At 41.4% G+C, this 19,328-nt stretch overlaps 1 protein-coding gene and 1 long non-coding RNA gene across 2 annotated transcripts in view; both read left to right on the plus strand.

Annotated features, from left to right (window-relative positions):
- LOC309610599 overlaps positions 1–19,328 on the plus strand; it is a 504,212-nt gene that overhangs the window by 11,772 nt on the left and 473,112 nt on the right. The window lies entirely within an intron of this gene.
- The window catches only part of CLUL1 (clusterin like 1), a 29,944-nt gene continuing 15,839 nt past the window's right edge, over positions 5,224–19,328 (plus strand). Inside the window, exons 1-4 of the mRNA XM_082353635.1 lie at positions 5,224–6,582; positions 7,746–7,894; positions 13,159–13,326; positions 15,243–15,675. Of these exons, the coding sequence (XP_082209761.1) occupies positions 6,477–6,582; positions 7,746–7,894; positions 13,159–13,326; positions 15,243–15,675 (856 nt within the window). The 5' untranslated portion in view covers positions 5,224–6,476. The remainder of the gene's footprint in view (positions 6,583–7,745; positions 7,895–13,158; positions 13,327–15,242; positions 15,676–19,328) is intronic.

The raw sequence follows: 19,328 nt of genomic DNA on the forward strand, positions 1-19,328 counted from the left end.
AATCCCCTTATCCTGTTTTATTTTCTTTGTAACAGCTTTCACGCTCTGATATGTTCTTGCTTAGGTACTTACTTGCGTGGTGTCCACTTTCCTCCCCCTGGAATGTAACAGGAGCTCCTACAGAGCAGGGACCATCTATTCTGTCTCCCCCCAGCGTCCGTAGAACCTCAGTGTGTGGAACACAAGGCTGCCCAACATACATTTGCTGATAAATGAGCTGTTCCAAGACTGAACTCCCTGGACGCAAGAGAAGAACCGTGCTGGGTGTCATGGAAATTCTAGAATGCATTTGGTATTTATATACATCCTGATCAATAATTAAGTTTTTGTGGTGCTGGTCTGTTCTGATAAATTCTGATTTCATGATGAGGTTAAATGGGATATAAATTCTTCATATTATATTCAAGGTTGATCTTTTTCATGAAAGATTTTGAAGTCTGGATTCAATGCCTACTTTTGCTGCCTATGTTATATGAGCCTAAAACAATCATTTTAGTTTAGTCTGAATTTTTTAAAAGAGGTTGTTGGTCTACCTTCCAATTACATTGTGCTCTATGGCTCAATAAATCATTTTCGTTTGTATTAACTAATTTGACCTGTTCAGTAACTCTATACAAGACATAAGGTGGCTGTGTTATTTTACAGATTGACTCAAACTATGTTGAAGCTTGATGAGAATACATGAATAATAATCACAGATATTTAGAGCTGGGAGTAAGAGTTGAGATTATTTCTTCCAATAATTTCTCATTTTTAGATGAGGACACAGAGAAATCCAGAGCCCACCACGAGGCAAGGATTTTGATAGAACCTGATTCTTAAATCAGTGAACTTTATACTTCACCATTGGTCCTCTCTGTTAGAGAGGTGGCCAACATTTGCCCAAAAAGAGTATTTACAGTCTACTTCAAAATTTTGCTTTTTTTTTTTTTTAATTTTTATTTATTTATTATGTTTATCCCTGGCTGTGTTGGGTCCTCGCCTCCGTGCGAGGGCCTTCTCCAGTTGCGGCGAGTGGGGGCCACTCTTCATCGCGGTGCGCGGGCCTCTCACCATCGCGGCCTCTCTTGTTGCGGAGCAGAGGCTCCAGACGCTCAGGCTCAGCAGTTGTGGCTCACGGGCCCAGTTGCTCCGCGGCATGTGGGATCCTCCCAGACCAGGGCTCGAACCCGTGTCCCCCGCATTGGCAGGCAGACTCCCAACCACTGCGCCACCAGGGAAGCCCCAAAATTTTGCTTTTTGATGTGAATTATATCTTTAATTTTATTAAATGAATGGCTGAATAGATGAAGATAAAGAAAGAAGAAGGGAAGAAAAGGAGGGAGGGAGGGAGGAAAGAAGGAAACAGAGCTAGGGAAATTATTACTATTGTTACTGAACCAGGTTCATTTTGCCTGACACTCAGCAAGCCAAAACACTTGAGTTGCCAAGTTTTGCAGCAAAGAGAAGGTTTATTCACAAGGCAGTCAAGTGAGGAGATGGGAGAACAAGTCTCAGACCATCCTCCCCCTTTGGGGTGCAAAGGCCTTGGGGTATTTGGGAGGTAAAGAATAAAGAAGCAGGATGGTCTGAGGGGTAAGGAACGTGGGGAGCATGAGGGAAGTGCTTGGGAAAAGGTGTGGTAATCATCATCGCTCTATGAAGGCCTCTGCACATTCAAAACTGGAGGTGCTTAACATGGTCTGAGGGTGGAGTTTTTGGCCCTCTGACATCAAAACATCACTGACTGGACACTCACGCATGCCCGGTTGGAGGGTTGGTGGTCCTAACCAGTGTTAACCACTTCAGCTTGGTCCTATCCAGCTCATCTCCAACTAGACACAGCTGACTCCAAGTCCCTGGAAAATAACTTGAATAAACATCTTATTGCTTCGACTGCCTGCTGCTTGGAGGATGTGCAAGTCTTAAAATGACCTTGATTAGCGAAGCCAGGTAAAATGGATTTGACTAATAATTACCCATGGTTTAATTATAATCTACATAAATCATTTATTTGGATCTTTATGCTCTTATCTTTTACTTACTTCTCTTATGCATTCCCTCCTTGATTTTTTTTTTTTTTTTTTTTTTGGTGGGAAGGGGAGGGACTTCTGCCAGAGTAACACTCCCTCCCAAGTGGGAGTGGGTTATTTGACACACGGGAGAATCCAAGTTGTGGCGAAAGCATTAAGGCTTCGCTCTCTTTCCTCCCCTTTCCGACCTCACTGGTGCAAGACAGCAAATCCCAGCTTATCCACAGGACGCGTGCAGGGCTGCCGGGTTACACAGCTCCAGGGACCACAGACATTGTATCCTGGAGTTGGGCTCCACAGAGGAAACAGCACAAGTGGCACAGGCTTCCTGGCCTGCTCTGTGCCAAGTAGTTACCTGAAGGGAAGCCCAGAGGTTGTCTGGCTATGCCAGTGGCAGGGTGGGCTGATCTAATCAGGGGTGACATAGTAGCAAGTCCATTATGGGCACACATGTAAGATGCTCTGTCCAAGCCCGAACTTACCAACAATAAACCTGACATTTTGAAGTCCATCTGTCTGACTTCTCTATTTCTCAGTTAATACCCTGTGCCTCTTTTGTTCTCCTTCTTAATTAAGATGACCTTGCTTCTAGGTGTCCTTAGTTACTGACTAGCTATAATATTTTACAACCCACTTAAATCTTGAACGTAATGATGTCATAATTATGAAAGTAACCAGATTCACATGAAGTGTTGCCTAATCTTAAGGACAAAATGGCATCTGTGAAAACAGCTGAAACAATTAGAGAAAGAAAGTTTTTGGAAGCTTCAGGATATTTTAAAAGTAATTAGTACTAGTTAGCAATAAAGTTCTCTTCTCGGAAATTACACTTAAAGGGGGAACATGGAATACAGAAAAAATCTACCACTAGAGAATGAACCACCAGTCTTCCTAAACATTGGTTCCACTTTCAACAAAATGTGGGTTGTTGAAAAAGAGCATGTAGATGCCAGCCAGGACTTCAAATGGGTCCAAACTTGGACAACAGCAAACTAACAAGAAAGGTTCTCAGGGTCAGAGTTTGCACTGATACTGCACAATTTCTTATGATTGACTTTCCCAGAACTGTGCTCTCCTCTTCCTGAGAAAAATACCAAAGTACTGCTTCTTCCTTTGGCCAACCAATCACCTCTCAGGATAGAACACATCTGTTTGTAGGTGTGGGTTGTAGTTGCTCAAAAATGACGTGAGGCTTCTTAAAATAATAATAGGTCGTTTTGCTTTGAGCTGATCTGTTTTCCAACAGAGCTAAGACGTTTTCCACTAAAACAGAGAATTAGCAGGTAGTCAAAACAGCTGAAATGAGGTGTAGGCAGGACTTCACGTGTGTCCTGTAATTGCCCATCCCTGTGTCCAAGCGGAGCAGAGATAAACTCCAGACTGCAGGTTGCTCAGACACAAGGGTCAACTTCTAAGGGCCCCGAAAGGCAGGTGAACCAGTTCAGAACAGTCAGTGTGACCTGCTTAGAAAGTACTGAGCATCTAATAAGTATTGATTGGCTAATCCCTCAAAACTTACAAAGGGGGCCCAAGACAATCTTGAGATTTCAGTAGCCAGAGAGACCCAGACAACACCTGGCTATGGTGACTCTCTAAATTGCTTTTTTTTTTTTTAATTTTATTTATTTATTTATTTATTATTTATGGCTGTGTTGGGTCTTCGTTTCTGCGCGAGGGCTTTCTCTAGTTGTGGCAAGTGGGGGCCACTCTTCATCGCGGTGTGCGGGCCTCTCATTATCGCGGCCTCTCTTGTTGCGGAGCACAGGCTCCAGACGCGCAGGCTCAGCAGTTGTGGCTCATGGGCCTAGTTGCTCCGCAGCATATGGGCTCTTCCCAGACCAGGGCTTGAACCCGTGTCCCTTGCATTGGCAGGCAGATTCTCAACCTGTGCGCCACCAGGGAAGCCCTCTAAATTGCTTTTAAATGAATCATTAGCTGAATTTTCAGTTCAGCTAATTATCAAATTGTAGTAAAATACTCACTTATATGCTAAATGTTATCACTTTAGTTAAAATGTGTTTGCATATATTTTTTAAAATGCCAAACGACTATGTAAATAATCTTCAAAATGTTTTTTAATTAATTTTTATTGGAGTATAGTTGACTTACAATGTTGTGTTAGTTTTTGCTGTACAGCAAAGTGCATCAGTTATACATATATGTATATCTACTCTTTTTTAGATTCTATTTCCATATAGGTCATTATAGAGTATTGAGTAGAGTTCCCTGTGCTATATAGTAGGTCCTTATTAGTTATCTCAAAATGTTTTAACTAAGCATTTACTTTATTTCATATTGTTGCTTATGCTTTCAGTCAAAGAAATTTGTTTGGCCTGTAAAAGAATATACACAGAATAAATTTCAATTTTATTTATTTATTTTATTATATATATATATATATTTTTTGGCTGCGTCCAGTCTTAGATGCAGCATGTGGGATCTTTCGTTGCAGCAGGCAGGCTCTCTTGTTGTGGTACGCAGACTCCAGAGCATGTGGGCTCAGTAGGTGTGGCGGGCAGGCTTAGTTGCCCAACCAAGGATTGAACCTGCATCCTCTGCATTGGAAGGCGGATTCTTGACCACTGGACCATCAGAGAAGTCCCATAAATTTCAAATTTAAAAATATATATAGGGCTTCCCTGGTGGCGCAGTGGTTGAGAGTCTGCCTGCCAGTGCAGGGGACACGGGTTCGAGCCCTGGTCTGGGAGGATCCCGCGTGCCGCGGAGCGGCTGGGCCCGTGAGTCACAGCTGCTGAGCCTGCGCGTCTGGAGCCTGTGCTCCGCAACGGGAGGGGCCGTGGTGGTGGGAGGCCCGCGCACTGTGACGAGGAGTGGCCCCCGCTTGCCGCGACTGGAGAGAGCCCTTGCACAGAGGCGAGGACCCAGCACAGCCATAAATAAATAAATAAATAAATAAATAAAAATTAAAAAAAATATATATATATATATTTTTTTTTAATTAATTAATTTTTTTTTAAGGCTTTAATGAGTCCTATCAAAACATATTTGTGGGGACTTCCCCGGCAGTCCAGTGGTTAAGACTTCGCCTTCTGGGGGTGTGGGTTCAATCCCTGATCAGGGAGCTAAGATCCCACATGCCTCACGAGACATGCCTCGAGGCCAAAAAGCCAAAACATAAAACAGAAGCAATATTGTAACAAATTCAATAAAGACTTTAAAAATGATCCACATCAAAAAAATGTTTAAAAAAAAAAAAATTTGTGTGTGCTCACTTCGGCAGCACATACAAATACTAAAATTGGAACGATACAGAGAAGATTAGCTTGGCCCCTGCACAAGGATGACATGCAAATTCATGAAGCATTCCATATTTTTTTTAAAAAAATGTTTGTGTAAGATAAAGTAACTCAAGGTCATTGTTCCTGATCGTGTAGACAGCCCGCCCTCTAGTGTTTCTTTCTAAACCCTACCGCATTTTAAACCATACTCTTAATCTCAAAATGTTAGGTTAATAGGATTAAGAACTGTGTCATCAAATAGAACAAGGCAAAATCCCTGACACAGACAAAAATTAAATCAGAGAAAAGTGAAGGTCCTTCCAGAAGCTGGTGGCAACCTCACTGGGGAGAGCCTGCAAAGTTGGTGGTAAATATATTAAAACTTCATTTGGTAAATAGGGTCTTAATAGAAAGAGAACTAGTTCAAATGATAACCGTAGATATAAAATGTGATAGCTTTGTAACTACTATTATTTTTAAAAGATATTCCAAATGTTGATTAAATAATGGAGTTTTTTTTTTTTTCAAAATAACAAATATACATAAAGCAGATAAATATCCCCTTTGGGAGGGATTAAGATAATCTAAGTTATTTTATAGATATAACTTTATGAAAGCATACATTTTTATTTGGAATGTTTGCAACTAATATTTATCAAATTAAATTTAAAAGGAAATTTATTATCTGAGAAGAAACAAATTTAGCTGTGCATGATTCATACATCCTGATGGACTTTATAAGATGTATGAGAAAAATCTGAGGGGTTTTTGCTTTCATAAAAAAATAAGTAGTAAGCCATTTAGATTAAAACTTACTTGTGGACTCTGAATTTTGAAAAAAAAACAGTCCCTTTGACATATCTAATTATGTGTTTGGGGATGTTTACTGTTGACAAGGAAATAAAATGCAGTTTGGATTCTATGGGGCTGTGATCCATGCTATTGGTTGCCCTAAATTTCAAATGCTTCAGATGATGACCTTATTTAACTGTCAGGAAGAACGTAAACAAAACAGGGACTTGGGTTGTCTTTTTTTTAAATTTATTTAGATTTCAGGTTTCCTTATGTCTCAGCCATATCAGCATACATTGTCTAAAGTCATAAAGAAAAACTGACAGAAAAATGCTTTGGATCACCATGTGTTTTCAATTGATGCCAGTAGAAACTGACTTAACCTAAGGTATTTGATGCAGGTTTATTTTTCCTTTGCAGTCACAGCGGAAACATGAAGCTGCCACTCTTGGTGTTTATTGTGTATCTGCTGTGGTTGAAAGATTGTCACTGTGCACCTACTTGGAAGGACAAAACTGCTATCCATGGAGACCTGAAGGGTAATGTTTGGTTTCTTTATCTGCGCTGTGTCCCGTTTGCCTGTTTGCATGTCCTGCTGGCATTTACGGTGATTTACAGTTGAGAGATAACCGTATTCAGGATGCCCTCTAGTTTCACGGTGAGATGTTCTCCAGGCACTTAAGCCAAGTAGACAAGACGCCAAGCATCTGGATAAAAATAGAAAATTCCAAATGCGACTCTGAGAACGGTCCACATATCCAGATGTTTGCCATCACAGAGATAAAACTTGCCAACGTTTTGGGTTGCATTGCTTGGTCTCATCCAGATGTTTGGTGTCCTCTGAGCACAGTTTTAATGAACAGTGAAATTCTTTTCTAGCATTTGAAAAATTTAAACAATTAAAGTAATCCATGCAGTTATTCTTGAGATAGTGAAAGAATGGGTTATAATGACATTGAATCTGGTTGGTCTGTGCTCATTAACTTGTGGCCTTTGCTTGATGAGATATGCTTTGAGTACTTAACAGTTAGGAAAAGAAATTAGTTTAAACGTTTCTTTTTGGGGATCTGTAATTAAATTTGGAGGCCAGATTAAGCTCCTTTGGCAGCCACATTGGCTATTGTGAAGAGAGAATGACAAACCATGAATTTCATACTCACTAAAGGCTTATTAAAGGGGTGTAAGAGATGTCCAGTAGGTTATTAAAGAATCTTGCATTATACAAGATGCTTTCTAGGTTTTATGCCTCCTGGGAAGGTAACTGAAGCTGAAAGAAAAGGAAATTGTTCACTCTGTTTAAGGTTCCCAGTTGGGCATTTAATATAAATTGTCTGTGAAGAAAATTCAATGTTTTCTTCTAATATAAACACACTTGAGTTTTAAGGGAAAGAAAAACAATTGGATAAATGAAAACAGGCCCTGAGGAAAATGATAAGAATAGGGTTAAATGAACTCTGACTTGGCTAGAAGTTCAGAAGTGAGGAACAGAAGGTATCACCCGGGTGGTAGCCGTGTCCATGTGGCAGCTGACAGCCCAAATCATTGTGATCTGCTTTCAAAGTTTGATGCTGTAAAAAAAAAAAAAAACAATTAAGCCTCCGCTGGGGGAACATGAAAAGTTGGTGAACTCATTGTATTCTGATACACTGTAATCTGATCAGCTCTCAAAGGAAAAAACTACAACTACATTGTAATCTTTTAGGTTTTTCCAAGGCTGGGGAGATAGATATAGATGAAGAGGTGAAGAAGGCTTTGACTGGCATGAAGCAAATGAAAATCCTGATGGAAAGAAGAGAGGAGGAACATAGCAAACTAATGAGAACCCTGAAGAAATGCAAAGAAGAAAAGCAGGTACAGTCATTGAAAATCATACCTGTCCTTAACTATATCTGGACCATAAATAGTGCATGTCTGAGTGCACTGGAGGAATTACTTATTTACCCTAATCATAGATTTTCTGGAGAGCAGCCCTTATTGGAGGAAGAGTTTGAAGAAAATTTCAGATTTCTTCAAAGAACATATTCCTTGTAGATTAGGCCTTCGAAGGACTCCAAACTCGGGAATTTGGGGGATTCGGCTCTGTTTGGGAAGTGCTGCTTTCTTAAAAATGCTTTATTGGTGCCTTTTGAGTTGGGATATTGTGTCAAAAGTGTCTGGGAGTTTTTGGCTACATCAGTGGCCTCCAAAGTTTTTTTCTTTCCCATCCCTATTACCATAATTATTGTCAGCATCCACTCCTGAATATATGCATTTTAATTTATTTATTCAATTAGACACATGAATTGCTACCGTTACTATCTCAAGGCACAGAATGCACTTAGGGATCATCATTAGCTTGGGTAGATGTAAGTCCATATTTCAAATAATCTAGATATTTTGAAAATTTTTTAGCTTATTGCCAAATCTGAGTAGATCATCATATCTTTACTGACACAAGGCCAAAGAGCTTGTAATGAAAAAGTGGCAGCCCTGCCATTTGCTTCTTATCTACCTGAGCTTAAGTTATTCATATTTTTTAATCTGCTGGGGTTTTTTTCCAAGAAACTTTTAAAGCCTCCTGTTCATTTAGTGAGGGCTAGTTTAGTTAAAAGTAGTTAAAAAACAACATTTACCTGAGTCCTCTTAAATGGCAAGTCATTGCAATTGGCTCCAAGCGAACAGAGAGAGGCAACCAGTGTCTCTCCCGCAGGGTCTTCACGCACAGCTGGCCACGCACAATGGCCTGACACAAGCACCAGTGCATGTGAAAGAGTACATCAGCCTCATCAATTTTTTTAATTCAAATACCTTTACTTAATAGTTGTTGTCCAAACTGTGTATCTTATCAATGGAGAATATACATTATATTCAAATGTCTATGGGCCATATTAAAAACTGTTCATATGTTACAGTATAAAGCTCAATACATTTCTAAATTATAGACATTGCATGGCTCATAGTTTAATATCATTAACCATTAACATGACACTCAGAACAGTTAAAAATTTTTTAAGTTTATTTTCCAACATACCCTTATAGAGGATATCAAAACTATAACAAAAATAATTTGGAAAATATTTTAAATTTTAAAATTGGGAGTAAATTACTTTTAAATTTTATTTTCATGAAAGCATTTTTAATTGTGGTAAAATATACATAACATAAAATTTGCCATCTTAACCACTTTTATGAGTACAGTTCAATAGTATTAAATACATTCACAGTACTTCCCTGGTGGCGCAGTGGTTAAGACTCATGCTCCCAATGCAGGGGTCCCGGGTTTGATCCCTGGCCAGGGAACTAGATCCCACGTGCATGCTGCACCTAAGACTGGCGAGCTGCAACTAAGACCCGGCTCAACCAAATAAATAAATATTTTCTTAAAAAGGCACTCACATTATTGGACAACCAATCTCCAGAATTCATCCCATTTTGCAGAACTGAAACTCTATACCCATTAAACAACTCCCCATTTCTCCTCCCCATAGTTGATTTTTAAATCTAAAAAACACAAATACAAGTCCTAATATCTCTTCTCTAGACCTTGATCTACACCTAGACCTGTAGACCTATAAAGTTGGGGGTCACCAAGCTCCGGAGCTGCTGGAATTCACGGTGGCCACTGGGTGTCCCCTGATCCATTGGAGCAGGGCTACATCACAGGCTGGGACCCCAAAGCTGTAGTCAGCCTGTCACCAGCTGGTTGATTTTGCAGCCATCCCTCTCCCTGCACCACACAGGGTCCCTGTCGAGGAAAGGAGATTGCTTGACCAGCAGCTGGAAGCCCTCCTCCCTTTTGGCAGAGATCAAAAGACCTTGAGGAAATGAAAACCAGCTCTTCATGAGGAAAATGTGGAAGCCCCCCTAGCTGTGTTCTTCCCTGGTGGGCTTGTGAGTCTGGCCACCAGGAATAACCACACTAGATGTCATTCACAGGCCCTTTATAAAACACATTATCACCTGCAGTCCTTCCAACATCTGAGTAAACCATCACTTTCATTTTACAGCTAAGGAAACTGAGTTTCGAGATGTTAATTAATGTGTTGTGTTTTTTTTTTTAATTTTTATTGGAGTATGGTTGCTTTACAGTGTTGTAACCCTGTCATGACTGACCCAGGAGAAAGTCCACTGGCGTTGTGCCTGTGGAAGACCCAGTGACTTTCTGTTTTTCTCCCTTTCCCGGGCCTCCTGGCAAGCCAAGGAGGGAGCACATACTATGGAAAGAATGCTTGGTGTGGGTCAGGTTAGCAAGTGTTAGTTCCATTTCTGACCCTGAAGAATCCCAGGAGCTAGTAGAATTTTTATTATTTCTTAAGACCTACTTATTTTATTTTATTTTATTTTTTATTTTATTTTTTAAAATAAATTTATTTATTTATTTATTTATGGCTGTGTTGGGTCTTCGTTTCTGTGCGAGGGCTTTCTCTAGTTGTGGCAAGCGGGGGCCACTCTTCATCGCGGTGCGCGGGCCTCTCACTATTGCGGCCTCTCTCGTTGCGGAGCACAGGCTCCAGACGCGCAGGCTCAGTAATTGTGGCTCACGGGCCTAGTTGCTCCGCGGCATGTGGGATCTTCCCAGACCAGGGCTCGAACCCGTGTCCCCTGCATTAGCAGGCAGCTTCTCAACCACTGCGCCACCAGGGAAGCCCCTACTTATTTTATTTTTTAAAAAATCATTGAATTATACTCTTAAGGTTTGGGTACTCATTTAAAAATTCATTTAAAAAAGGAAAAACCTGTTTAACCCTCTGTCTCCCTCCCTAAAATTATTTTCAATCTGAAATAAAGGATACTTCACACAAATTACAAATTGACAAATATGGGGTGGGTGCCCCCAAGTCTCCCAGAACAAAACGCATCCCATCCTCAGGTGATCCAGTGTAATCTCGATCCTCCTCGTCAGCTTCTCCCTATTTATATTTAGTGGGAGCATCTGAAACTTGCTCTTACTAAAGTGGGAAACCCTGCAGCAGCTTCAAGTGATTCTCCACGCCCCGCACCCCCATCCAGGTTTGTGTGGGACTTTGAACTGCAGGAAGAGGGTTCTAAGTATGGAATCTATCTCTGGGTGGGACATTTAGGGGGAAGCAGAAGGCATGGACAAGGCATTCCTAAACCAGAGACCTACTTCCTCCATGGCAACATTTCAGTACCAAAACTTGGGCCATGTGATTTGGTCACTGGTTCTTGTTACGCTCTTGGAGGTGAGTGGAAGGAAATCAGATGATTACGGACTATGTGCCTTGCTTGCTCGTCTCACTTAATATGCAACCTTCAGAGGTACATCCTACAGTTATTCCTATTTGCTAAGAAGGAGACAGGGGCTCAGAGATGTTAAATAATTTGCCCAAGGGTCCACAGTGAGTGTAGTTTGTAATTGGAAATATTGGGATTTCGGTTTATAGTGACAATGGGCAGAATATTTAAAAGACTGATTGAGAAAATCTGGGCAGTACTGTTGCCTGTCCTGGTGAGGCAACCTTTCTTGAGAAGTTGTAGGATTCCAAAATTGTTCTGCAAAGCCCAAAGAGACAAGTTAAACCTGTCTGGATCACGAGGTGCATTTGGCAGACTGGAGCCCTGCCAGGTTTCTTATGTGGGACGTAGCAAATGACACCCGGCTTAGCCCCAGGATTCTGCCATGAGGGCAGCTGAAAAATCTGAGCCCTGCAGAGGAGATGTGGGGGGATTGTCAGTGCCCAGGTGTTTCTTTGGACTTAATATGCCAGGAAAGGGTGATTTCTTTTTTTTTACTGTAGGTAAAAGTGCATACTACATTGGTGTTAGAAACTGTGCTCCCTCATGTTTTTTTTCACTTAAGGGAGTCGCCATCCGCTCTGAGGCTTTCCCCTAAATCCCCTGAACTACTTCTCAGGCCTGGAGGGAGCCGGTCTGCAGAAGCCCACACTTACAGGGAGGCGGGGGGTCTACGTGGGGCTGGCCTGGGGGGAGCTCTGGGGGCCGGGCTGACGTTCTCAGGGACATGTGTCGCTTCTGCTGGGCGGGACCTGGCCGAGTACAGCAGGCACCACAAGGGGGAGTGCTTGGAATATGGATGAGAAGAACGAAGCCCCTCAGAATATAGCATCTTTGCCATTAGAATGCAACTCACTACAAGAATTGTGATATACAGTACACAGGAATTTGATATACAAGATTTGATTTGATACACAAGAATTGTGCTTCCTTGCAGTGTTTAAGAACATACAAAAATTAAAAGCAGCATAAATGAAGGAAATAAACGTGTCAACTTTGTAAGCCTTAAAAACCCATCTTCGGGCTTCCCTGGTGGCGCAGTGGTTGGGGGTCTGCCTGCCGGTGCGGGGGGCGCGGGTTCGGGCCCTGGTCTGGGAGGGTCCCGCGTGCCGCGGGGCGGCTGGGCCCGTGGGCCGCGGTTGCTGGGCCTGCGCGTCTGGAGCCTGTGCTCCGCGGCGGGGGGTGCCGCGGTGGGGGGTGGCCCCCGCTTGCTGCGGCTGGGGGGGGCCCTCGCGCGGAGGCGGGGACCCAACACAGCCATAAATAAATTTAAAAAAAAAAGAAAAAATACAAATGAGAGCAACTAATATATATATATTATAAAAAAAAAAAAAAAACCCATCTTCCACATCCTCCAAGGACTAGAAGTGAAGAGAGACAAGTAAACAGATCAATTACAGTCATTCAGCAGAGTAGGGGCTGTGTCTTCATTGTTGCTTCACCCACAGGCAGCGAATGTCCATCCCATAGCAAGCACTCAATAAATAGCTGTTGACTGTATGAATGAACAGGTGGATAAGAACTGCCCGGTCTTCAATAGAGATCAAGCAGTGCTCTTAAGTTAACAGAAAGCTTCAGGGTAGATCTGTCAGACGCTAAGGGCTTGAAGAAGGAATGAGGTTTAGTATTTTTTGTTTTTGTTTTTGTTTTTTAATTTTTGGCCGCCCCGCAGGGCTTGTGGGATGTTACTTTCCTGGCCAGGGATCGTGGAACCCAGGCCCTTGGCAGTGAGAGCGAGGAGTCCTAACCACTGGACAGCCAGGGAATTCCCAGAGGTTTAGTTTAGAATACGCACATTTTGTAAAGAGTGAAATCAACTAAGGTACAACACATAGAGTCATGAAATGGAACTAAGGTGTGTGTTTCTACTTTTTAATTAGGAGGCCCTGAAACTTATGGATGAAGTTCAAGAACATCTAGAAGAGGAAGAAAGACTATGCCAGGTGTCTTTGACAGGTTCCTGGGATGAATGCAAATCTTGCCTGGAAAGTAACTGCATGAGATTTTATACAACCTGCCAAAACAGTTGGTCCTCTGTGAAAAACAAGGTAAGGGAGAAATAGAGCTCAAGGTTTCTAAGTTCTTAAGGTACGTGCTTCAGCTTACTTTTAAAAATTAACTTATGTTAATATTTAGAATATATATGGATGATCTGATATTGGCCTTTTGCAACCTAGAATCTAGCATTCATGCTTATGTATGAATCACTTGTGGATATATAATTTTTAAGTTAGAACAGCCATCCAGGGCTTGTCCCTCCCTTTCAGGACACTGTGTGTATCTCTCAGAAATACCCTGACTCTTTCTGTCTTGTATTTGTTATTTATGAACATGTTCCCACTAGATTGTAAGCTCTTTGAGGGCAGGAACCATATCTTATCTGCCTTCATTTAAGCACTGTAGGCATTCAATAAGTGTTTGCTGAATTGCATTCTGAATAATAGTATTATAGTCTCTGATTTCAACCTGCTTTAATGTTTTCTCTGGAGGCCAAGCCTTTGAGGGCATCCTCTGCCTCCTGAGTCTCTCCTTCAATGGGTTTGCCCTCTTGTGGCAGCACACACATGCCCGTGCACACATGTGCCCACATTCACGTCCCCTTTACCCCAATCCATGCACATCCTGTAGGACTGGCATGTTTTCTTTTTTGTCCCCTTTGGCTCTCTTCTGGGCAGAGGGAATCACAGAGGGTGGTGACCTGAATAGGATGAGCTCTGACCCATAAAAGGCTCCTCTTCTCTTGGCCTGAATTTCCCTTCCCCTTCAAGAAGTGGGCTGAGTATGCAACGCAGAGAAATCCCCCTCTCCATATCAGAGCATGCAGTAATCAGACTCTGCTCCTGGCTTGGCAGTGCCATCCCCAATTACAGAAGGAACAACCCCTAGGATAATTCATATGCCAAGTTAATTTGCCTCCACTGTTAATTGCATCTGCTCTATTTTTATAGCCACTCTCTAACATACTAGAGTATACTGGATTGAGCACTGGCTGGAAGTCAGGGGCTTTGGGGACCATTCCTATATGTGCCTTTTGTGTGACCTTATGACAATTTCTTGGGCTTTTAAAGTTTCGTTTTTGTGGCTGCGTTCAGGTAAACAGAAGCTGGCAGAGGGAGAGGCAGATGATCCACCCAGATTACTTTTTGAGAAAGGCATGAGTCCTCTAAGAACCCCTGGAGAACTCTCTGAACAGCCCTTGAGCGGGGGTGGGGAGTGCTCCCACAGTGATGTTCAATGGTTGCTACGTTCCAAAACATACAACAGGGTCATATCACTATCATACAAGGGCAACTATGTTCTGGCATGAACTTATGTGTCACATAGATGAAGTAGAACATGGTGTGACTGCTGGAAGATCTCCCCCTGAATAGGAAATTCTATAATTAGAGCTTCCTTCCTTTGACTACAGCCAAGGAGGGCTTTGATCACTGGTAATATGTAACATCCCGAAGTAACCTATTTAGCTGTATGAAGCATCTATAGTTCAGTGTGAATGTATTGATCTTTTCCGTGGACTAATTTATGAGATGAGAAAGAGGAGAGCATAAAGACACGAATGGCATGCCACTGAAGGAAAAAAAAAAAAGAACTAAGGCACTGAGACAGAGGTGAAAGACAAGAGCCTTCTTCACAGTTTTCAGGCTGCACAGTCTAAAACCATGCATGCCAACCACCACCATCAGGACTGTGGCTTGTCAATAATATTGAAAACTTGGCCTTCTTAGGCCTTGGTAGGCAAACAGAAACCAGGAGGAATTTTAGACCCTATTTCCTTAGTCAAAGTCAAAGCCAGGTACATGAATGTTAATAAATTATCTTAAAGTGGATCACCTTTTCCTAGTTTGCCCAGAACTGTTCTTGATTTGGAATGACTACTTGTAAGTTGACATTAAAATTCACAATAAAAAAATAGTCCAAAAGAAAATTAATTTATTTCATTTCTGTCCCCCATCCCACCCCACAGCTTGAACATTTTTTCAGGAAGATATATCAGTTTCTGTTTCCTTTCCATGAAGATAATGAAAAAGACCTTCCCATAGGTGAGAAGTTCGTTGAGGAAGATGCACAACTGACCCAGATAGAGAACATGTTCAGCCAACTGACTATGGATGTGGGATTTCTCTATAACAGGAGTTTTGACGTCTTCAAACAGATGCAGCAAGAATTTGACCAGGCTTTTCAATCATATTTCATGTCAGATACAGACTTCATGGAGCCTTACTTTTTTCCAGCTTTTTCCAAAGAGCCAGCAAAAAAAGCACATCCTGTGCAAAGCTGGGACATTCCCAGCTTCTTCCAGCTCTTTTGTAATTTCAGTCTCTCTATTTATCAAAGTGTCAGTGCAACAGTTACTGAGATGCTGAAGGCAATCGAGGATTTATCAAAACAAGACAAAGGCAAGTATTAAAAGATTATTTAGATATCTATGCTAAAGTTGAGTTTTATTTAACTTTGGAAATGGTAGCCATTTCTAAGTCATTGTACAATGTTTCTGAGAGTGATGGTTTATGGATAATCAAAGTCTCACAGCCTCTTAGAAAAAGCTTTGAGGTCTGCCAAACACTAGCCTTCTCCCGTCTTTGTTGAGAGCTCTGTGGGGCTGTTCTCTATTTCTAAAGCAAAATTTCAAAGCTGAGAAAGAAAATGCTGGTAAGGTGAGAACTTGAAAAAGACAGTTGCCTCCTTTATTAAAGCTCAGGCAGATGCTTGGCTCTATTCTGCTTGAACATCATGGGGTTTCTTTAAAATCAGTCCAGTCTCTTCAACTCCCAGTTTGGGAAGAAACCTTAGTGCCATGTAAAACCAGGTCACATTTAGTGCCTTCCATGACCTCCTCTGCATCGCTACTGTAATCCCTTAGATCACATCATGTATGCACAAAACCAGAGAAAATACTCAGAGACAAACCCAAGACTGTAGAAATTTCTGTAAATGATAATAATCGCCTTCTACCAATACCACTCACGCCCTCTGATATTCCATGTTGGAAAAAGCAATGCTGCTTTAAGTTGTAAGGCAGAAGGAGGTAACTTCTTTGGGCTTCTGTGGAGGGCCTGGGAGCCAGCATCTCAGAAATGAGAGTTGCCGTGTGGGCCACAGGTAGAATCTGTGTTTCCTTGGACTTATCTCTATGGAACATTAAGTCAAGGACAGGGATGCTCTTCTCTAACAAAAAATGAAACGGGCTCCTTCTAGAAATCCTGCCAGTTGTGACAACATGGATGAACCTGGAGGACATTATGCTGTGTGAAATAAGCCAGACACAGAAGGACAAATATTATATCCCACTTACATGAGGAATCTAAACTAGTCGGTTCCTTCCTTGCACCACCGTCACCTCAGTGATAATCTGGAGATCCAGGGTCCCCTGCAAGTGCAGAAAGTAAAAACAAAAACAAAACAGCAAACAAAAAAAGCCTTTGTTACACCTTTATACTCTTCTCTCTCCAGTGTCCCTACCCTAACCAGACAGCAAGCTCAACAGAGGAGAGATTCTCTTCCCAGATGAGTGCATGAGGACAGTTTATCAAAAATAGGGCAGGCAGGGGCTGTGGGGTATTTGCGTGTGGTTTCCATCACTTTTCCGGACTGGTGGTAGGTGAGGAATAAACCTATTGCCCCTAGAAAATCCACCTAATGAGAATAAACCTTTGCCTCTTGCGGTAGGCAGAATAATATAATAGCTTTCCAAAGATACCCAAATCCTAATCCCCAGAACCTGTGAAAATGTTAGGTTACACAGCAGGGGAAAGTAAGGTTGCAGATGGAATTGAGGTTGCTAACAGCTGACCTTAAAATAGGGAGAGTATTTGGGGTTGTCCAGGTGGCTCCAGTGAAATCACAAGGGCTCCTAAAAGTAGAAGAAGGAGGCAGAAAAGAATCAATAGAGACAGCCTTATGAGAGGAACTTGTCCCTACTTTGCCAGCTTTGAAGATAGACGAAGGGGAACAGGAGCCAAGGAGGGTGGTGGCCTCCAGACACTAGAAAGGCATGGAGATGGATTCTGCCCTAGAGCCTCCAGAAAAGAACAGCCCTGCCAACACCTTCATTTAGCCCGCTGAGACCCACTTCAGACTTCTGACCTATAGCACTGTAAAACAACCTATGTTGTTCAAACCACTAAACCTGTGGAATCTGTTACAATAGCAATAGGAAAGCTGCCTCCTGTCAATTACAGTGGTTAATATCTTCTGAGTGTAAACTATGTATCTGGCAGCCTTCACAGATAGGTTTTATTTGTCATGATCATCCTAAGAGCCAAAATTAGAAAAGTAGCTAAAATTGAATAATGAACACTGTTAAAAGGAAAAAGGTGATAAAAATATGAAATAGCTTGTTTAATATATTTTTTAATTTTATCGAGTTTTGTTTCATTTTAGTCTCCATATGAAAGAATTTCTTTCCTACTTTGTTCTTTCTAGACTTCAGTTGCTGAATCTGTTGAAACAGAATAAGATAGGTTTTGCAATTGTCCTCACTTGGCTTACAAATCCCTGGAGAGAATAGATGAGATCCATTCAATAAAACTGTGGTGTAGTAGCTTCACACAGTGCTGGGTGCTGGGAGCTGGGAGATCTGGGTTTTAATCCTGCCCTGGAGAATTTTGCTGTCCTTAATTTTCCTAGGGGGTAAACAGGCAAGTTGGGAGGGTAGATGATTTACTAGAAGTAACTGCCTAGAAGGGTCCTCAGGCTCTGTTCTGGCATGGCCGAAGGTAGGCGATGGGCTACTCTCATGAGTATAGCATGGGGAATTGGTTCATATAGCCCTCAATTTGCCATCCTCGAATATACCAGGTATTCATCTAGATGCTGTGAATAAGCAATGATTATGACACAGATGACACAGCCTCTAACTTTTAGGAGTTTAGTCCAGAGAAAGGAAAACAGGTCAGTGAACAATTACACTACCATATCGTAAGTGAAATGACAGAGGAAGTTATGGAAGAATGACAAGATTAAAATGACAAGACCAAATTCCTTCTCTCAAAGGACTCAGAGTCTAATAGAGAAGATAAAATTAACAGCACATAATGCAGAGTTGCTCTACAGTAGAACTCACAGGGGTTCTCTGGGGCGAGAGGAAATGCCACTAAATCTATAGGGAATGGGAGAAAATGACTCCCATTCAACAAAGGGGATGGCTGCCTTACCCACCAGATGATCTAGCAAATGCCTCGTAGGTTTTTAAACAATAAACTTCACATTTTTTGTTTGTTGCTTTTGGCTGTGCCACGCGGCCTGCGGGATCCTAGTTCCCTGACCAGGGATCGAACCCCTGCCCCCCTGCTGTGGAAGCACAGAGTCTTAACCACTGGACCGCCAGGGAAGTCCCAGTAAACTTCACAATTTATCTCGAAATGTTTCATTTTTTAACATCAAGGATTTAATATAACAGAATATCATCAGGTTAAAAATTAATAACAAATTTTTTCTAATGTGAAACACTCAGTTGGGAACTGTCAATTTGCTGTTGGACGACTTCTTTTTATATCATCATTTTTATATGGATGGTTAATTATTCCAGGAAAAAAAAAGTTTCTTAAAAGTTGATCTGCTTTAGATGTTTTCCTAAATCTTTGACCTACTGTTTATAACATTATATATGTGAAACACAAAAAAGAATAGTAATAAATACCTACCACCCAGTTTAAGAAACAGACATTTCCAATATCTTTGGAACTCCAATACACGTTCAAATTACAGCTTGAAAAAATTAAAATAATTACTAGAAAAAATTTTAATAGAAGCCCAAAGAGAAAAGTGGCTTACAATTCCCTATCTAGTTAACCCCAATGATATCAGAAATAATAATGATAAAAATGACACACTAAATTTAAAATAATTTAAATATACAAAGGAACAAAAGAAATGAAAGCTGCCCTCTCCCACCCCATCAAGTCTCTCTTCCAATAGAGTTACTATGAATAATTCCTCATGATTCCTTCCTGAAAATAAAATTATATGCATTAACCTCTGTGCGGGGAGTGGGGTTTGGGGGAAGCAAGTAGTAATAATAGTAATGATGAGTAATAATGACAGTAATGAG

This window comes from Balaenoptera borealis, assembly GCF_965194805.1.
Source record: "Balaenoptera borealis genome assembly, chromosome: 14".
Lineage (NCBI taxonomy): Eukaryota > Metazoa > Chordata > Mammalia > Artiodactyla > Balaenopteridae > Balaenoptera > Balaenoptera borealis.